This window comes from Cuculus canorus, chromosome 1 (assembly GCF_017976375.1).
Source record: "Cuculus canorus isolate bCucCan1 chromosome 1, bCucCan1.pri, whole genome shotgun sequence".
In the NCBI taxonomy this organism is placed as follows: Eukaryota; Metazoa; Chordata; class Aves; order Cuculiformes; family Cuculidae; genus Cuculus; species Cuculus canorus.
The window spans coordinates 135,362,633-135,382,206 of record NC_071401.1 but is presented as its reverse complement, the minus strand read 5'-3'; the positions used below and the strand labels follow the sequence as shown (position 1 = coordinate 135,382,206).

Sequence of the window (19,574 nt, the reverse complement as noted above, 5' to 3'; positions counted from 1 at the left end):
ACACGCGCGCTATGAGCAGTGAAAGGAGTAAAGAAAGGACCTGGTTTGAAGAAGACCATGTAGCTACGACAAGGTAATGGAGCAAGGTGAGAACGCAGTGGGTGATGGAGTAAATAGTCCATCACTACTTCTTCCTGCATGACCAACTCTTGATCAGTGCAGTGGGGACCACAGAGGTGTGGAACAGAGAGCTAGTCATTTTTCTCCTTTTCAGGAGTTGTCAGCTCTCTCAGGTTCCTCTTTCCATTTAGGTAAAGGGAAAAAAACCCAAATAAGTGGGATACATTGTAGCAACCCTTCCCAGGAAGAACATGTTCCACCTTTCAGGATACTCCGTGTATTCTATCTCTTCGTGCCAGTGTACAGTTTTAAATGCAAGTACAGACAAGCTTGAGATCCTGAGGCTTATATCCATGCCACCTTGGTTCCAATAGTGACTTTGTGTGTAGCAGCAAGGCTGCCCTGTTATTGGTCAGTTTCCCTGCAAGGGAAATCTGGACACAAAAAAAAGCATACCAAATTTAACATTTAATTACAAGTTAAACAAACTAATTGGCGTACACAACCCCCGTCTAAAAAGTCCTGCTAAAATCAATCAAATAAATACTGTGCAATGATACTCAGCAGAGTAGAGCTATTCTAACTTCTTTATTATCACTCCACAGCCCTCTTGGACTGCTCTCCATTATCACAAGAAGTTTATCTGCTGTCTGGCACATTAAGATTAAAAACCTGCTCGCTGTCTTAGCTATGATCCCCTATTCATTTGTGCAGAGTAAATAATAGAACTCGGCTAGAAGCTGATCTGAAAAGATAGTACAGCACCCCACCCAAAAATCAGCTCAATTTTTATCACCTTTCCAGATTTTATGACATTATTAGAGACCAAATTGACTATCTCTATGGTGCAGCTTTGTGTATGGTTACGCAGTTCTTTCTCGAAGTCAAACAGCACCACATTGTCTGGGATAATCTCATCCACTCATATAAACAACTACTCTGCTATATTTTGATTAACACTTCCGTTTAAGAGGACACTGAGATGCTTCAGCCCAAGTGGCAGAAGGTCTCGCCTCCAGCTAAAACAGACATGCTCTTGTCAAACTTTTTCTTTAACTGGAAACGATAGCTGCCAGCCTTGCCCCAGGTATCTTTCTCAAGCAGAAATTTCTATTACTCGGCACATGGAAATAAAACAGCATTGGCTTAGGCGACATCTGACACTTTTTTGAGTTACAGGACTCACAGATCATAACGTTCACTAAAAGGACTGAGTTGACCTGAATGCAGAAAAGGGAAAAAGTAAACACTGGGGTAGTTCATTCATTTCACATTACAGCCTTTCAGAGTCTGTCTCTAAGCAACAGTCAACTCCATTAGTACAAATCATCTACTAAATTGTTTAAGTATATGAACTCATATTACTTAAAGAGAGCTAAGAAGCACTCACATAAACTGCTCTGATAGTGAACAGTGATGTGCAGCCACTGATCAAAACATAGCGTGCAGAGTAAATGTATATCCACAGCCTCGGTGGTTTGAAAAACTATTCACCAAGGCAAAAGGCATCTCTGGTGTCACAGTTTACTCATGCATAAATTCTTCCCTCAGTATAACGCCCTAAATAAGACACCAGAAGCTAACAGCTCTCCTATGGTCTATTAAGATATAAACAGATATTGGTTAAATCTAAATGGATTATCTTTCTTTGACAAATGGAAAGCAGAAACAAGGATTTAATCCACTGTATGTATGTCACTGCTTGCTACTCTGGCAACTTAAAAGGAGTACAAAATGTTCCTGCACCACATAATGTGCAGTTCATCTGGTTGGTCTGCAGCTTTGCGTTAGCAACTATGTGAGTTGGAAGTGAGCTTCAGCCTTTGTTGTTTCTGTTTTCTAATCCTAAGCCTGAAGAGGCTTTAAAACATATTTTTGTTTATTTTTATCTTTCAAGTTTTTTTTTTTCTAGGAAATGAGCACTGAAAATAGCTATTTGTTTGTACACAAACCTCTCTGTTTATACAAAAGACAAGTTTGTATCTAACTAGTCATCCTGAAATTAGAAAAAAGTATCACAGCACAAACTCATCAAAGTTGTGTGTAAGCTCCTGCAAACTAACTTTGTACAAATCTTGTCAAAGCAATGGAGCCAAATTTCAACTGGCACTTGGATCAGATTCTCTGCTGACTTACTCTGGCCACTCAATGCCCAGAAAAGACAGGCAGGTGCTCAATTCACTGCCTACAAGGGAGGACACAAATATCCCACTTCTACTCCTCCCAACACACGGCAGCAAAGGTGGCAGACGTAAAAGAACACTTTCTAGTGCTCCCCAGCAATCTCCTCAGGCCAAGACCCACTCAAAAGCAGTTGCTACTGCATTAGGGCTAATACAGATCAGAAATACAGACATACAGAAATTCATCTGGCTCCTCAGGTGCCGGTTTAATTTGGGAACTCCAGCCTCCAAAGAGAAAATCCATAACCTCCACAGGACAAAGAGCCACTAGGTAGGTGGGGCAATGTTGAAGTCCTGTCCATTGCTCCTCCTTGAGTGTTTAGCGTTTACAGAAAGGATGTCATTTACAGCTATATCATTATAAAGAACCTGTCAGCATCTTCCAGGCAATCCCCAGTGCCTTCACACACACTGTCTATCCTGAAAGTATCCTAGCTTCAATACCCAGTATGGATACTGGAAGAGTCACCAGCCACTTAAGATAAATCCCTAATCTGGACAAAGACTAGAGCATCTCCTCCTTTCTGCAAACTAACGGGAAACTAAAGTTCACCAGCACCCTGAGACTCCGACTCTTAAATTTTCAAACTACCCTACAAGCAGAAACTTTGCACAATTAGGTTGACTCTTTAGTGATAACAAATAATCACTTGTTATCTACTGTTTGGGTTGTGTGAATCCTTTACAGCTCAAATTTTCCCTTCAACATCCTCCTACCAACCACACAAACTGCAAGTGCTTTGGCAAAAACGTTTCAGTGGTGCAAAATACATCCTGAAGCCACTGCCAGCACAAACTGTTCTTTCAGGACACTGGAGCTCAGTAATGGGGACAAAATGAGCTTCCTGTTTCTGAACCAGCAGATTAAATGCTGGAAACAGGGAACCATAGTGAACCAGTTCAGACTGCATCACCCAGAGATCAGGACCAAACACCACACAGAGCAAGCTACCAACATACTTCACTGACGGCACAGGAAAATGATTCTCCTTCTTCTTCTTCTTCTCTTCCACAAGACTAAACAACCTACTTCAATTCACTTGGAAGAATTTAGTCCCATTTTATAAGGAGAAGGACCAAGAACTCATGGAACACATTTCAAGTCCAGCTTACAAAACAGATTGAGTCTCCTTCTGTCTGCAAAGGTCAGGGAGAAAAAACTGTACCTGTTTTTTCAGTAGAAATAATACATGTATTCATCAATCCTTAGAAACAAGAACTCGATTCTGATCCATCAAACTACCATCATATAAAATATCCTGCTCTTGAACAAAAAACACCAGAACACAGAAATTCCAAAACTCCTTCAATAGATAACACCACCCACCAACCTACACGCGCACAGACACAGAGACTACTCCAGCAGTATTTGAAGATACCTGAAGATATCGCATCACTCAGGCAAGTCTGAGAATACAGTATCTTCAGTATACTCAAAGGACTGAATTGATTGAAAAGAAGAGCTGACAAGATATTTTCAATCCTTTCAGGCTCAAGGGACAAAATGCCTTTACTTCTTGTATGACCTCTGTTAAATCAAGATACTAGATGAAAAGCAGCTACTGAAAAAAAGCTTGATTTCACTCCAGCTTGCCAGAAATCTTCATTCTTTAATCTCAACATGAACATGGTCTCTTTAGTCCATGCACTTGCCACTACAAGCTGAACTACTATAACGCATGTGTCTCAAACTACATTAAAAAAGCAGGCACAATGTACAATTAAGACTGAATTCTCCTTGATTCATTATGTCTCACTCACACCCAGTTAGTCCTTGGACTCCACATGCTTTTCTGTAAAAATGTGTCCAAGAGACGTTCGTGTTACCAAACAGGCTTGAATGAGTTTTTCCAGTCTCCTGGAAAAGTCTCTCTGCATAGTCCACATCACCCCAAAATTTCTTTTTAAGAAAAAGATTTGCTTCATATTGAAAGAAAATAATTTCTGAATAATTATTCATATTGACATCCACTCCTATGTTAAGTCCCTCAAAGACAATGGCATATAGTGCCCAGATTTTCTTGAGTCTATAAACCAAGGCATTTGAAGTCCATAATGATCCTTTCTACACACCCATCAGACTGTGGGCACATGGAGATAGTGCATCTTTTACGAAAGCCTACAGTCTCAAAGAGTGAAACACTTTGAATTCAAATTTTTCCTTTAAGCCATAGGTGCTTCCACTTGACTCTAAATCTACAAAAGCCATTCAGCAAAATCTCTTCTATTTCCAGTAACCTTTGGTACCTGATTTCACAAGCGTCAGGCGATTTTGTGAAATGTCATGACTATGTCAATGGACAGTCATAACTATCAATTCCCGGGCAGAAAAAAAACACCTAAGCTCTCCAGCAACACACTCCATTGATGCCCCCATAAGATACTGTTGCACCAGGCACTGTCTCTCTTATCTGTCATGCAAACATCACATTTCCTGCACCATTTTCCACATCCTGCTTACACTTCACCAAATCATACTTTTTTGAATCAGCTGAATATTGCAGCCCCCCCAAATTTCAGCAGTTTCAAAGCCACAAGACAATTTCTGAACAAATATAACCTCCTACGGACTGTGACATTTCTAAACTCCAACCTTGCCTGAGACCAGAAAACCTTGATCTTGCCACTCTCAGTGGATACTACACTTTAAGATGATTGCAAGAACCAATTATCTCCCCCCAGGTGCTCTCCTGGGAAAGCTTTTGGCTCTGAAGTCCACTCCAGGAACATTCTACAATTTGATGATTCAGGAGGGTTTGCACCTTACTGAGGAGGTTTTGCAAGTTAAAGGAAAGAAAAACTGATCTCTTTTTCAGCTGAGTCAATTCCCTGAAAAAATCCTTTGATCTTCTGCCTAAGGCAATATCCGCAACTGGCCTCCAGAGAGTTCATCTGGGTAAGGCATCAAGATCACCCTGCTGCTTCCAGATCTGTGAATGCCTGTGAAAGCACAGCCCTATTAATTCCTACAACCACATGGCACGCTATCCTCAAGATACCTCAGCACAGTCTGTACTGACCATTTACTTCTTTCTTAGATTAATTATGATGAAAATGTATGACATTTTAAGCATCAACACTTCCTCCCAGACAGTTCAAAAATTTTATCATTACTTGTCACATCCTAAATTCCCCTTCGTCTTCTCATACACAGGTTCCCACATTTTGATATCTGATTATTATGTTAACAAGAACTGATCTACAAGATCACTTCTAAAGTGCTGAGGCTCTAAGTCAAAGCTATCCAAAGTTTTCCTCATCTATATTTTGTGGAAAACCAGATCAGAACCACAGCAAACATATTTTTGACCATCCCATTGACCTACCTTGCTGTCTGAGTGTGGGTTTATTGCCTGCTTATTTTCCAAACCTGTCCAGATAGTCTAATTGTTGCAAATAACAGGTTTCACTTTCACCTGCAAATCATCAAAGTGTTCCCCATGAAATCTCTTTGCTTTGACTCCTTCTGATGCAGCCACTTCTTTTTTTCAGGTGGCATTTTTATTCTTGCTTTAGTTCTATCTGCAAGACTTGCAATTCTTTTATTAGGAATCATTATCAATTCTTTCTGGCCTCTTTCGAGACAAGAACACCAGTCACAAATTTCCATTTTGGAAGCTGGATCGACCTCACGATAACAGGTTATCATTAGTCACAAGCAAGGATGTCAGTTCAAGTCTCCAGACTTAAGGGTTGCTTCCACTATAAAGAAAAGTTTGAGATGGTGTCAGGTATTTTCTTGATCATTTATTCAGAAAGAATTTATAAATTCTTGCTTTCCTGGACACAGGAGAAATCAAACAGCAGGAGTTTCTTTGATTACAGTTTTCAGAAAGAACAATGCTTAGTAGAACATGCTTATTTTTATTTTCCTTGGGTCAATGTAGCAAGTTATCTCTGCCTTTGACTGAGTTTTTGTGCTAATTCTCTGAACTTCTGCTCACTTAGGCCTGTAGAGCTTGCCCTGTCTGTCAATGCTGGATTTCTTTCTAAGAAGCTTCTTGTTTAACACAGCTCAGCTTTTACTCAGGCTTCACCAAGTGTATGAGCTTTGGGTGGTAACTTCTATTGCTTCAGCTATTTGGTTGCAGAAAGGAGGAAAGATTTTATTTGTATCTCCATTACAAATGAAGAATAGCAGTGTCAATGAGGTTCCACCCAATGTATGAGCATGACAATAATGCCAGAAAATGTAAAAGTCTCTTAATCGTGCACTTTTTTTCCTACAATGATAAAGCTCATTCTGCACCTTTAAATATATACTCAAAAAAACATCTGACACATGGACACTTTAATAAACTAACTAGGTTTGTCACAGCTGGCTTACTCGCAAGGCTTACCATGATATAAGCCAATATAAAACAATTTATGCAACTTAGTACAGAACATCTTACTAGATCAACATTTATAAAAAGAGCAGTGAGCCAGATGTTGGAGGCTTTGGTTATATTCCACAATTCGTTAACAACCTCATGCAAGAAACTCCTTTGCCTGTGCTCCATCCCTTATTACATTAATTGCCTTTAAACATACATTAGATCCATAGTTGAAAACTCAAACCAGCACTGTCCCACTTCTGGCTCTACTCAAGTAAAATGATGCTATTAAGAGCAGCCTAATCACAGTAAAAACAGTTTAATCTGACATTGAAAGGGAATGGACCAGATGAAATAATCCTGTGGACTGGGAGTTGGATTCCACCAGTGTAAAGCACAGTACTGCTTCAAATGAGGTGTTATAACAGAACTTTGCAATTAATGTTTTTACTACATCGTATATAGGGGGAAAAAATACAGAAATTGTTCCTTACATTCAGTGGCAGAAAAACCTGTTCAACTACCAAGTTAATACAGACAGGACTTATTGTTTGCCAGGTCCTGACCTTGTTTTGGTTTTGTAAGAGAAGCCCTTGCTAACACAAACAGAATACCTCTAACTCAAAACCTGCACCTGCCCAGGGTCCACAGCAGTGCCCTCGCTGACGAGCCAGATGCCTGTGTCTGAACAGTTTCATGATCAAATTCTAATCTATTAGTATTCCTTAAGATCTAGCCAGGGAAGAAGAAATCTTAACTTGGATGCTCTCCAACAGTTGTTTTTTCAAATTGCCTCCTGGCATCTGCAGTTTGTAAGTCTAAAAACTTGCAGGTGCAAGACCTACATCTCAGAGAATCCATGCAGGAAATAATGTCATGAATATTTCTTGCTGTATTATCAGTTACTTTTTCTGAATAAAATATATGCTATGTAACAAACTCAGCTACAGACTGACACAAAAACATTATTACCTCCTCACCAACAGAAAAAAAAAACCCCACAATATCCACTATATGTTAATTTGTACTTTTATAACTTAAAGGTAAGGATATTTTTTCTGTATTCTAATACTCTTAATACGTCTATAAATAACGTGCTACAGTGACAGCAATTACATGAAAAGATATCTACAAAGATACTTCAAAATTTTATTCAAAATTGGAACTTCTGGTACTTGCTGAAGTATTTAACTTTACTGTTCATAAAGCAACACCGAAATCCAAAGTATTTATTATATCAGTTCCATACTTGTGAAACCTGTTCAACTTTAAAGGTTGACTTACTAAGTTCTGTCTTCAAACTGAGAAGCATCACAGACGATGCTGTACCTTATTTTGACATCAGCAAACCTGATGTAAATCTTCATTTTAGAACAACAGAGGTGCTGGTAGATGACAAGCTCAAGATGAGCTGGCAGTGCATGCTTGTAGCCCAGAAAGCCAACCATATCCTGGGCTTCATCAAAAGAAGCATGACCAGCAGGTCAAGGAAAGGGATTCTCGCTCTTCTGAGACCTTGCCTGGAGTACTGCATTCAGTTCTGGAGTCCTCAGCACAGGAAGAACACGGATCTGTCAGAGCAAGTTCAGAGGAGGGCCAGAAGTTGATCAGAGGGCTGGAGCACCTCCCATGCAAGGACAGGCTGAGAGAGTTGGGCTGGTTTAGCCTGGAGAAGAGAAGGCTTCAGGAAGACCTTATAACAGCCTTCCAGTACTTAAAGGGGGAAAAGTACAGGAAAGCTGAGGAGGGGCTCTTTATCAGGGAACAGGATGAGAGGTAACAGTTTTAAGCTGAAAGAGAGGAGATTTAGATTAGATAGTAAGAAGAAATTTTTTACTGTGAGGGTTGTGTGGCACTGGAACAGGTTGCCCAGAAAAGTCATGGATGCCCCGTCCCTGGGGGTGTTCAAGGCCAGGTTGGATAAGGCTTTGAACAAGCTGATCAAGTGGGAGGTGTCCCTGTCTGTGGCAGGGAACTGGATGATCTTTAAAGTCCCTTCCAACCCAAACCATTCTACAATTCTATAACAATGAAATTCCACAAAACTCTTCACTTAACCCTGACTTTTCAGAAATCTGTAAAGAGTCAAGATCGCCAGGACCTATTTTTTCCAACTCAGAACAAGAGTGAAGTCTACAGACTGGCATCCTCACAAGTGGCAGACGGCAAGGAGGGGATGGAGGGGATTCATCTGAAATTGAGTCTACACTGGCAAGTGGCAATAACCTATATTAGAAATTGTCCAAGATATCAAAGTAAATACTACTAACAGGCTGTTAATCTTTCTCACTCGGCACAGTTTGTTTAGGTTTTTTTCTTAAATCAAGGATTTTGTATTTTTCTTTTAATTTCTAGCTAGCCTTAAAACTTTTATTTTTTGACTGGAAAAATGGAACATGCTTAGTGATGCATTTCAACATTTTTCACCACTCACATGTACAAAGACCGGCTCTCAGTGGTTCCAAAACTGATATCCAGACTTTGTCTCTTCATTTATTCTTTTTTAAAAACAAAAAGAGAAATATCAACCAGATTTAAAAGGTTACTAAGAATATTTAGCAAAGCACGCTACTGACTCAGTTATCTGGAATAACTGCTGAGCCCATCAGAAATCCATGTGCTCTGATTTAAACTTAGCAGAAGAAAATTACTTCGAAACTCAGGGCACTGCTTATACACTTTTCATTTGTGAACATTCTCATTTCCAAGCTACTCCCCACATCGATGAAGAAGAGCAACTCACTTTTTCTTAAATGCAAGCCAGCAATATTCAAAATTATTGATAGAGCCTTGCATGCTGGGATTTACTAATAATGCCAAGTATTGCAAGATTTAAGATAAAACTATACCAGTCACATGCAACATAGCTGCATTCTAAAGCCTCCTAGTTACATTTTCCACATGCTCAACATTACACAACTACACAAAACTTCACAGGCATCAGGATGTAGACAACACACTGCTGCGAGGCAGATTTCCCCACCGTGAAATGAAACACATCCTGTAGGGGTGGCTGGGGATGCCTCAGCGGCTTGTGTTTGCTGCTCTTCTACCTTTCATCCAAAGCACCTTCAGTAGGCAAGCAGATTGCTGGGTGCCTCGAAGCCTCCTCTGCTTGGCCCACCTCTGCTCTGCACACAGGAACATCAGCACACATTTACACTGAAGAGAGGAAAACCCTTAAGAACTGGATTGCTGTCTTTTTACTGTGGGCAGTAGATATAAACATTTGGGGTTTACCAGGAGTTTAAGCAGTTCTTTTCCTAATCCTGCAACTGCATGCTTTCAGCTGCCTCTGCAACATTCATTAACTTCTGTATGTCAAGTGCAGGAACAAAAACTTGTTTGAAATTCAAACAAGCCTCTAAAAGAAAATCAAGATAAGTCATCCAAGCATTGGGTCATAACAAGTTTCTGTTTTGTGAGATTCATATTAAAAGCCTTGTTTCAGGGTTTGTTTGTTGATTTTTTTTCTTAATGACGTTGATTTTTATCTGCCAGAGGTCAAAGAACGAAAACTTGATTACTGTTTTAATATCAGTTCTTTGTACAGAGAAGAGTTATAGTAAGCTTAACTGAAAGTGTCAAATAATAACAGTCACACTTAGATATGCTCTTCTGGCTTTCTTCCACCAAGTATTTTAATATAAATTTCAACTCCATGACCTCACTCATGTGGTAGTAACACCCTAAAGGGGCACTTCAAATGAACTGTCCAAAATCTATTATATAAGAAGATTAGCAGAGTATCACAATTCATTATATATAAGCTTAGTTACAAAAGCACTGGAAATAGCATGCACTTAGCAAGTCAGCCACACACTGCAAACAATAGTACAGGGCTGCCTCAGTAAGGACTGTTGTGCTTTTGCACAGAGTTCCGTAAGATACTATAGATAATCTGAAAACTGCTACCTCTTTCTGAGGAACTTATTTTCTAACTCAGACATTCTCTTGGAGAAAATAGTATCATTATGCATTTGTCTAAGCAACACCAAATACCCAGAGAAAAAAATATCAAATATTCAATTGAGACTATACTATCCCAAACACAGAACTCCATCATTTGAAATATCAAAGTAACCAGCAGCAGTGACATGCTGATTTCTTCTGTGTGGAGTAATTTGAAAAGAAAGACAGTTTGCCAGTAGCTTTCATAGCTATTTTCTGACAGCAGGGCACCACAGATCTCTCAGCCACTGTCTATCGTCTTCTGTTCCTCTTCAGCTGTACTTCCCTTCTAATCCATGCTGCCTTTTTGACAACACACATCAGTTACTACCCCATCACACACACTGGCCTCTTTCCACGCACCTTTGCTCTGCTGATTTCTCCACTACCTCACCCTTCTCCAACACATGCCTCCACACAAATCTCCCCTCTCTCCTCTTCGTTTTCCAGATGCCAGCAAGGCATCACTGTTTTCATCAGGGTTCTCATCAGCCAACAGAAGTAACAGCAAGAAAAATCCTGCTCAGGCGATGTGAGGTACATGTGAAACCAATAAAGGGCAAGGGCATTTTGGTATGGGCAGCATCTCAAGTTGGCAAACTCTGAAACATTTTTGCTAGTGCAAAAGGACCCCTCAAACTAGAGGCACAGAGAGAAAGCTACTGAGCAACAGGAGGAGAGGAAAAAGCACTCATGGATATGGTTTGTAAATTCTGCCCGAAGTTTATAATGACAATTCACTTCGCTTGGTAGGTTAAAAGGTAAACCTGACCAGAAGCACCAGCACTGCAGGAGCTCTGGAAGGGACGGCTTGCTCTCAAGTATGCTGCAGGACAGTGCAGGATCACTGACAGACTCCAGGCAGCCCAGCCTGGAGTCAACACTTTCGGGTCCTCTTTCCTTTCTTATTAAGCAATAAATAAGCCATGTTTTAAAATCACATGCTTCGGACGCCTTGTTTCCCTTCAAACAGCAATCATGAAAATGCAAACAAATGAGCATAAGAGGTAGACAGATTCAGGCACAGAAAGATGATCGGAAAAACAGCACTAGAGCAACAAGACTACTCCAGACATAATCTGTGGCTACCTCAGACAAAACAGCCCCCCCAAACCCACAAGCTCATACAACTCATACAAACTCATACAAAACACGAATAACAAGCACATGTTAGGCCTGTCTTTTCTCTGTCTTCTGCTGTTCTTGTTTAACTCAGTTTCTAATTTTACAATCAAAACCACTACTTTGCTAAAATATAATTTCTTGGTTTAAGTTTGTTTCATATTGGAAGTGAACTGAGGTAGTAAAATCAAAAATTGTTTTTACTTCCCCAGAGATAGGGAACGCAAAACAACCAGAGGTGTCCTGTGCCCTTCAGGAAAGGAATCTGAAAATCCTCGTAGCTGGGATTTACCTCCCACACAGCTATAGATGCTGGGGCATCCTGGCACCCAGTGCCAGCAGAGAGGAGAAGCTGTCCCTGCCAGGTAACACCCACTGTCCTACAGTACAAGGCAGGTACCAAGACAGCCCACATGGTTGCAGGAGTCTGAATGAGATCCTTCCTCAATTCACTGCAGTCTAACTGGGCAAATTTACAAACAGAGAAAGAAGGACAAGCTGGAGGAGAAATGGGTCCCAAGATCACACTGCAGCTCAGGAAGGCTCTCGATACACAGTTGCAAAATCCTTTTTTAAAAAAAAAATGGGGATAATTGATGCATTTTTGCTTAGCCAGTTCTCAGAAATGCCATTTTACTTGAAACTTGCCACACAAAAACACCCTGCTCCAGTCATTTACCCTAAGGTCCAGAAAGCCAAGGTTTAGCATCATTCTAAACAGTTGAAAACAGGACCTATGACAGGAAGCATCTACACAATTACATAGCAGTCGAACTATTAATTCAAGTAATTAGATGGAATCAGATTTACAACTAACAAATGAAGATTTAAAAGAATTAGTCACAAGGGGCTTTATGTCCTTAATACAATTAAAATATGCACCTCTGAAAAAGTGACAAAATACAGACAAGGGAAAATGTAAATCTACTGTTCATTTTCCTTTCTCTGTTTTTTCCATAAACATCCATAATCAAGTACATCTAAGTCACACTTGAACTTCACCCATCTCCCTTTAGTACAAGAAGTAAAAGAGCTTTCAAAGTAAGCAAAACCCAGACTTTCAAGTACATTAAATACACATGCACAGGACATGGCTTTGTGCTATTGCCCAACAAACAGGCTTACACTTCAACCGATCAGCAGCAGCCTGCACTATTAACAACGAAGGATGGCAGGTTTCAAACACGTCACTGTGTAGCGAAACACCGGACTGAGCTAAGGTTCATGTGCTTCTTAGAAGACAATGCTCCAAGGTCGGGACGTCAAAGATTGATCTGACTCTTTCTTCAGTGGCACTTTTAAATATAGAATGACCTTAATTTCTAGTGAGACCAAGAACCATAAAGACTATTTAGTTAATTCCCTCATTATACAAAAGGACGTTAAATCAGATTTAAAGTCCCGCAAGTTAAACAATCTCCCCTCTCTTTCCTGACTACCCCCCACATTACCCATAGACCTGTCAAGAACTACAGAAGTTGTAACAGCCACACCACTTGTCTCAATTTAAAATTCAAGTCCTCTCTTACTTCCATGACTACCACACAGCTTACTGGTAAACTTACTTTTACATTAAATCACTCGTTCTTTCCCTAACACAAATTTTCTCTCCACTTCTGTTTGATAATGAGCTCTTTGAACCAAGGATATTACTTTTTAGCATAGAGTCTCATAAATCATAATACTGTAATTAAGTCTAATCCTACATCCTTCACACCCAAGCTGTGTTCTGTGAGCAAGTAAAACTTCTGAAACAAATAAACCCCCTTCAGGGCTCATTACTTGCTGCACTCCCATAAGGGCGCTTGTGGAAAACTTTGTCTCATTGTTTACATAAAGACAGCACTGTTGTTAAAATATTTGAGATGAGCATCAAAATAAGTTAATTACAAATGGCAAAGCTGTGCCTAATTGCTAAAGTGAGTGGATAATTACAAAGAATATAAGCTTTGATATAGGCTTTAAATTGTAAGGTATGCAAGATACAGAGTTGTATTTATATGCTTACGTGTCTGCTTATGTGGTATTTATTGCAAGATCAATGAAGGCATTTAATAATGCATATTATATAGCTTATGCTTAAGAAAGTTGTCATAGAAAAAAAATACACCTTGTAGCTGATAAGTGTCATATAACGGGCCAAAACACGTTCGCAGGTACATTAGTATACATTCAAAGTAGCCGCAGAATTCAAACCAGTGCCTCTGAGTTAGGAAGACAATCACAAGAACACATTTCTGAAAATGCTAATCCTACATAGAATTTAAAAAAAATTACGAAATACATAACCAAAACTGTCACATCTCATTGGTACTGTCAGTCTGGAGGAATAAGTACCTAGCTAATAAAACATACAAGTACTTTTCCCATAGAAAAGCAAAAATGCATCTTCCATTTTCTAAGTATCAGTTGATTCTATATGCATCAGAATCAAATTATGAGTAACTCTAGTTATGCCACTCTCACTTTCCTCAGGCTTTTTATTCTTTCCTGACTAATTACGTTTTGTCAGCTGGTGCAAGAAAGAAAAATTTGCTACTAAGGACATATCCTCTGTTCCATAATCATAGCCTTCATTTTCAGACAGTAGGAGAAAAGGGTAAAATAATAACTGCACTGATAAGACTACTACATTATTGTGTTGTAAGCATCATCTCTCACTACATCTTTTCTCTGGGCACCATTCTGGAGGCCATCAAGATGACACATTGTAGCCTTCACTGTATTTGGAATACTTTGATTCATGCTGTTCCATAAGCACTTTCTACTTAACTTGTCTCTTCACAAAGTACAACTGACTCAATGTGTGTGTGAAATCAACTTCAATAAGACAACTAATGCACAAAAGCCCAGTGAAGGAGCCTGAATAAAACTGACAGTCATTTCAAGTAAGAAAGTTCTGGCAAGTGCTTTCACAAATTAGGAGAAGCTACTCAAGAAAACATAACATTAAACTCAAGAAAACGAGTCTGAATACTCCACAATACACTTTTGTTGCTAATCACAAATAAGTCTCAGCATCCCTCGTCATCCACAGCCATATATTACCTAGAAGGCAGCTCCTGCTGCATGCTCTATTAATCATGTTCCATGAGGTTTCTCGCTGCTACAGAAGCACATTTATGGAGGTGAGACAGGAATGCAGCTACAGGCCCAGTATCAAACTTCCAGCAGCTCGTGCTGACCGTTGTTATTTACTTTTTTCCCGCCTCTCCAACTGAGAACACTTTTTTCCCCTCGTTGTACCAACAGGTGGTTAATAGCAGCTCTAACTCCCAGCATGCATCATTGCCAACATTTACAGCCAAAATACTGGGGAAGGTGGTCTTGAGGTTCAGACACCGGTCTTAGGACAACTTAAGATTCATTGCCTACGTCTGTCATATAGTTCCTGTGGGACATAAAGCCTCCAACTCTGCAGAAGGTGAAATACACTAAAAGCTCAAAAGTGAGGGGAAAAAAACATATTATTAGAACAGTTCAATAATCCAGTACCAAAAATACCTTGAAATGGCAGGGAGCTACCCATGGATGTAAAAACCTTTTTGCAAATGTTTACTTTTCTGTACTGAACTGCAAGATTATCAGTTTATACATTCATAAGCATTCTCCTTTTTTAAAAGGAAAGGTGGAGGAGCTCAGAGACCCTTGAGATTGGAAAAGCCAGATTACACATCATCAGCACCTCAGAGCAGCATCCAAACCCAGAATAACACCAAAGCCAAGCAAAAAAAGATCCGGGAGTGGCTTGGACTCTGAGTACCTTAGGTATCCAAAGATGTGCAGCTGTCGACAGAGAATGCTGAGCCCCAATGCCCCCTCCTCTACCATTACCCAGAGGTGCCCCTCTCCACTTGGGACCACAGCCTGGAACATCCTCCTCAGAGACAGGTGGTTATACTTCTTCCTCCAAAACCTGAGCATAGTCACTTTCTTTTAAAACAAGGATACAGGAGGAAGAATTGGGAGCAGTGCTGTCTGACTTCCCTGCCCCCATCCCACGGTACAGCACTAGCCCCAGATGCGGAAGAGATGTTCAGTTTCCTCTTCTGACTAAGAGGGATCAAATCTGAAAGCAGAGCTCTCTCACTCACATCAAACAGCTGTTTATAGTAAAGAAAGTTCACAGACAAGGACAGAAGCACAGGTTTCTTCCAGCTCAAAGAAGTGCCCATTTCAGTCCCATTGGCAGAATCTCATGATTCCAGCTATTCTCAAACCCTTTTTGTGGAAGGAGGTGTGGAAAGGCACTCCTGCCTTCACCTAGCACCACTCAGCATGCTCACCTGGACACAGAGCCAAGAGGCGCAGATCCCCCATCTCCTAAACAAAAAGGTTAGGACCTCCTAAACTGCATGAGAGGAAGATTTCCACCCTCAGGTTATAGTAGGTATTAACCTGACCTTACACTTGACCTGCATAGCTCAGCTGCCCCTTCCTCTCGACTTTGAGTTTCCTGGGGAAACTAAGCACGTGAAACTTTCTGCACCAGCAATGTGAGGAAAAAAAGTATTCTAAAAAGCATGACACAGCTTTCGCTTAAAAATCTCCACCTCAAAACTAACTTGTTGAGCTGGTTCAACTCTTCTAGGAATAAGGTTCACTGACCACCTAGAGAGGTGCTGGTGCACTTTTTAATCTTATTTATAGAATGGCCTCATTCATACTTTGTTTAAGAAACAATTAGCTTTTCACCGCTTAAAATACATAGGACTCTCTCCCTGCTGCAGAGTCACTAAACTTGAGCTGGATTTCAAGTTCTTGCAACTGCATGAGACCATACAATGGACTCAATAGTGTAAGCGACATGTTAAGTTTGCCCAGCACGTTTCAAAACAGCACCCTGAGCAATACAGGCAAGAGCAATAAAACGAGGACCCACACCAATCAAATGAAGCAAACAAGCACTCATTCCCACTCCCACCCCACCCTGGCCTCACCAACAACAGGCACCTCTGGAAGATGACGCCACCTCTTTTCAGATGTTTGCAAACAGAGGACCTGCAGGAATGCAGGAGATGCAGGAGTTTAACAACGGTTGGACACCAAACATGCAGCTAAGCAAACTTCTTTCCTGAACAGTTGTTTTTTCTGCCTCTTGTCTTGCTGCAACTGCTCTAAGAGCAATAATTGCAATAGCTGGCACAGATAACATGGATTGGCATCACAACTTTAAGTTTTGGTCCAAACTCTTGTACCACCAGCAGAGGGGTCAGCATGCTCATTTAGTAGGCATGGGAGTTTTCCACTGCTGACTTCAGATTTCCTTCAAGACCTCACCTCCTCAGTTCCAGTCTCCTGGCTCTGCAGCTACCTTTACCATGCCAGGGAGCAGGGTAGAAAAAAAGCCGTATTGAAAAGTTAACAGAGTTACATCAGCATTCACAAACTCCTGGCCTGCCTCTAAAGGAGAGACACACACAGGAGTCCTGGCTCATCCCAGGTAGTCTTCTTGAGCTGGGGTTAGCTGGCTCTTACTAAAAGAGAGCCTGGATAGTCTGTTAGTTAGTGTGTTGGCTTGAGTTCAATTTCTTCTGGTAAAAAAGCTCCCATGGGCCTTACGCAAGCTTTGATCTTGAGTTCCCTAACTCCAAGGGACGAGGGGAACATCAGTGGTCTCAACTGTGACACAAGAGTGTCAACATGTACTCAAGCAACGCACAGTTGTACAAGCACCAGTCCCAGCAGAAACCTCTGTGACTGCAGACAAGCGAGTGTTCTGAGAAACAAGGAACTTTCTCAGCATAATGAAAAGTAAAAGAAAAGTAAGGCAAATTCAGCTTCCCCCAGATAACAGAACACAGCAATGAGACAGAACAACAAAACCAAACAACTTTGGCAAGAAAGTATGCCAACAGAAAAGGAATGCTGGGGGTTACAAGAAAAAGAAAAAATATCCAGTGATTAACAGTTGCAGAAAACAAATATTTTCAGATGGGATTTGAAATTGCAAGAGTCGGCAAAACAGAAAGAGATATGAGACAATAGTCACAAATAGAGAAAGCACAAAATTAACAAATAGAGGAACGAACCATGGAAAAACACTTGTCAACAGATGAAATGAAGCAAGGATAGGAAACAAGATTAAAAAATGTGAAGGACCCTGAACCCCAGTTCTTTTCCAGTAACAGTACTACACCAAGCAAGTTAAACATCCACTGACAGCTTTTTAATACCATCCTTACTCCACCCCACAGCCCCCCACTGAAGAGATGTCAGGACACAGGCAGCCTAAAATGACTTACAGCACTATGCCTGGGCGCATGTTAGCGAGCAGCGGGTCAGCCTTCACAAGCTGACTGTTATTCTGAAAGTAAAGCTAACATTTAAGCAGCAAACAACACTGATGTTTAACTACAGCTTGAGCTGCCTTGTCCAGTGAATCGCTGCAGTTCATGCAGTGCATGAGATGTTTCCATTGACAAAGGTTTAAGGATGTGCTTACTTTGGACGTGCCACAAAGTCACTGACACGACTGCAGTGCTCCTTGTAACGTCAGAGGGAACCACTGCACCCCCAGGACATGTCACTGCAACCAAACTACGCACCAGTTTAAAGAAAGGTATCAAAGTATTCCTATTATGGTTTGCTGCGGTCTTCTGCCCTGGATTCACAAAATGGGATTTCAAGTGGTCAAGGTTAATACAAATCTCAAGTGAGCAGGTTGCTCGCCCAGTGAAGCAGCCCTGGTTACACCACATTTCTTCACCCCGCAAAGAGACAGAAGAGCATCCCCACGAAATTAAATACATGATTACAGGTAGGTGGTGTTTAAAACCTGCAGATAAGACTTCAGGCAAACGCAAGGCAGAAGTAAAGGGATGCACTGACTGCGATGAGTAAGAAGGGTGGGAAAAAAGGTTTGTCCTTCACGTCTTTCCCAAAAATTCTCAGCGAAATAAACACGCAGGCAGGCAGACGCGCACCTCGAAAGGAAGCACCCCCCTTCGCCAAGGAAGCCGGCTACACACACGGGCTCTGCGAACGCGCCCGGGCAGCACAGAGCGCGGCTCCCACCAAGCGGGTCCCGGCGGGGCAGGGACACGGCCCGGCTCGTTCCTCCCTTCTCCCCCCGCCATCACTTCCTACTCGCCCCGCTCCGCCGCGGCCGCTTCCTGTGCTGCAGCCCGGGCTCACCGCCCCGCAGCGGGCACGGCTCGGCACGGCACCGCAAGGCACGACATGATTCAGTTCGGCACGGCACAGCCCGGCAAGGCATGGCACGGTGAGGTACAGCCTGGCTCGGCTTAGCACAGCTCAGCCCAGCAAAGCTTGGCACGGTTCGGCACAGCACGGCTCGGTTCGGCATGGTATAGCCCAGACCGGCTGGGCACGGCACAGCTCGGCTCTGCACAGCCAGACACAGCCTAGCCTCGCTCGGCACAGCCCGGCACGGCTCGGCACGGCTCGGCACAGCCCGGCACGGCCCGGCTCGGCCGCGCTAACTCACCCCAGCGTGCTGATGAACCCATTGACAGAGCCCTCGGCGTAAAGGGACACGATGTCCCCGATGTACAGAAAGCTGGACATTTTCTCAGACATGTTGGCTCATTTTGAGTTGGTTTCGCACTCCACCCCTTCGGGGAAAAAAAAAAACAAAAAATGAAACAGATGAAAAACCTAAACCGAAATGCAGGCGGCGCGGGGCGGGCAGGGGCTCGGCGAGGAGCGGGGTGAGCTGCGCTCTCCCCGCGGCTCCGCTGCGCCTGCCCTGCCGCTGCCTCCTCCTCCGCCTCCCGGGGCGCCCCGCCCCGCCCGCACCCCCGAGCGCAGCGGGAGGGCTGTGCTGCCCCGGGCCAGCGGCTCCGTTAGCAATCATAGAATCACAGAACAGTTTGAGTTGGAAGGGACCTTGAAGATCACCTAGTTCCAAGCCCCCTGCTATGGGCAGGGACACCTCCCACTGGATCAGGCTGCCCAGGGCCCCATCCAACCTGGCCTT

The 19,574-nt window shown here is 42.1% G+C and overlaps 1 protein-coding gene across 1 annotated transcript in view; it reads right to left on the bottom strand.

Annotated features, from left to right (window-relative positions):
• ITPR2 (inositol 1,4,5-trisphosphate receptor type 2) overlaps positions 1-19,315 on the bottom strand; it is a 265,394-nt gene extending 246,079 nt beyond the window's left edge. Inside the window, exon 1 of the mRNA XM_054072496.1 lies at positions 19,083-19,315. Within this exon, the coding sequence (XP_053928471.1) occupies positions 19,083-19,174 (92 nt within the window). The 5' untranslated portion in view covers positions 19,175-19,315. The remainder of the gene's footprint in view (positions 1-19,082) is intronic.
• Positions 19,316-19,574: the final 259 nt, after the last annotated feature.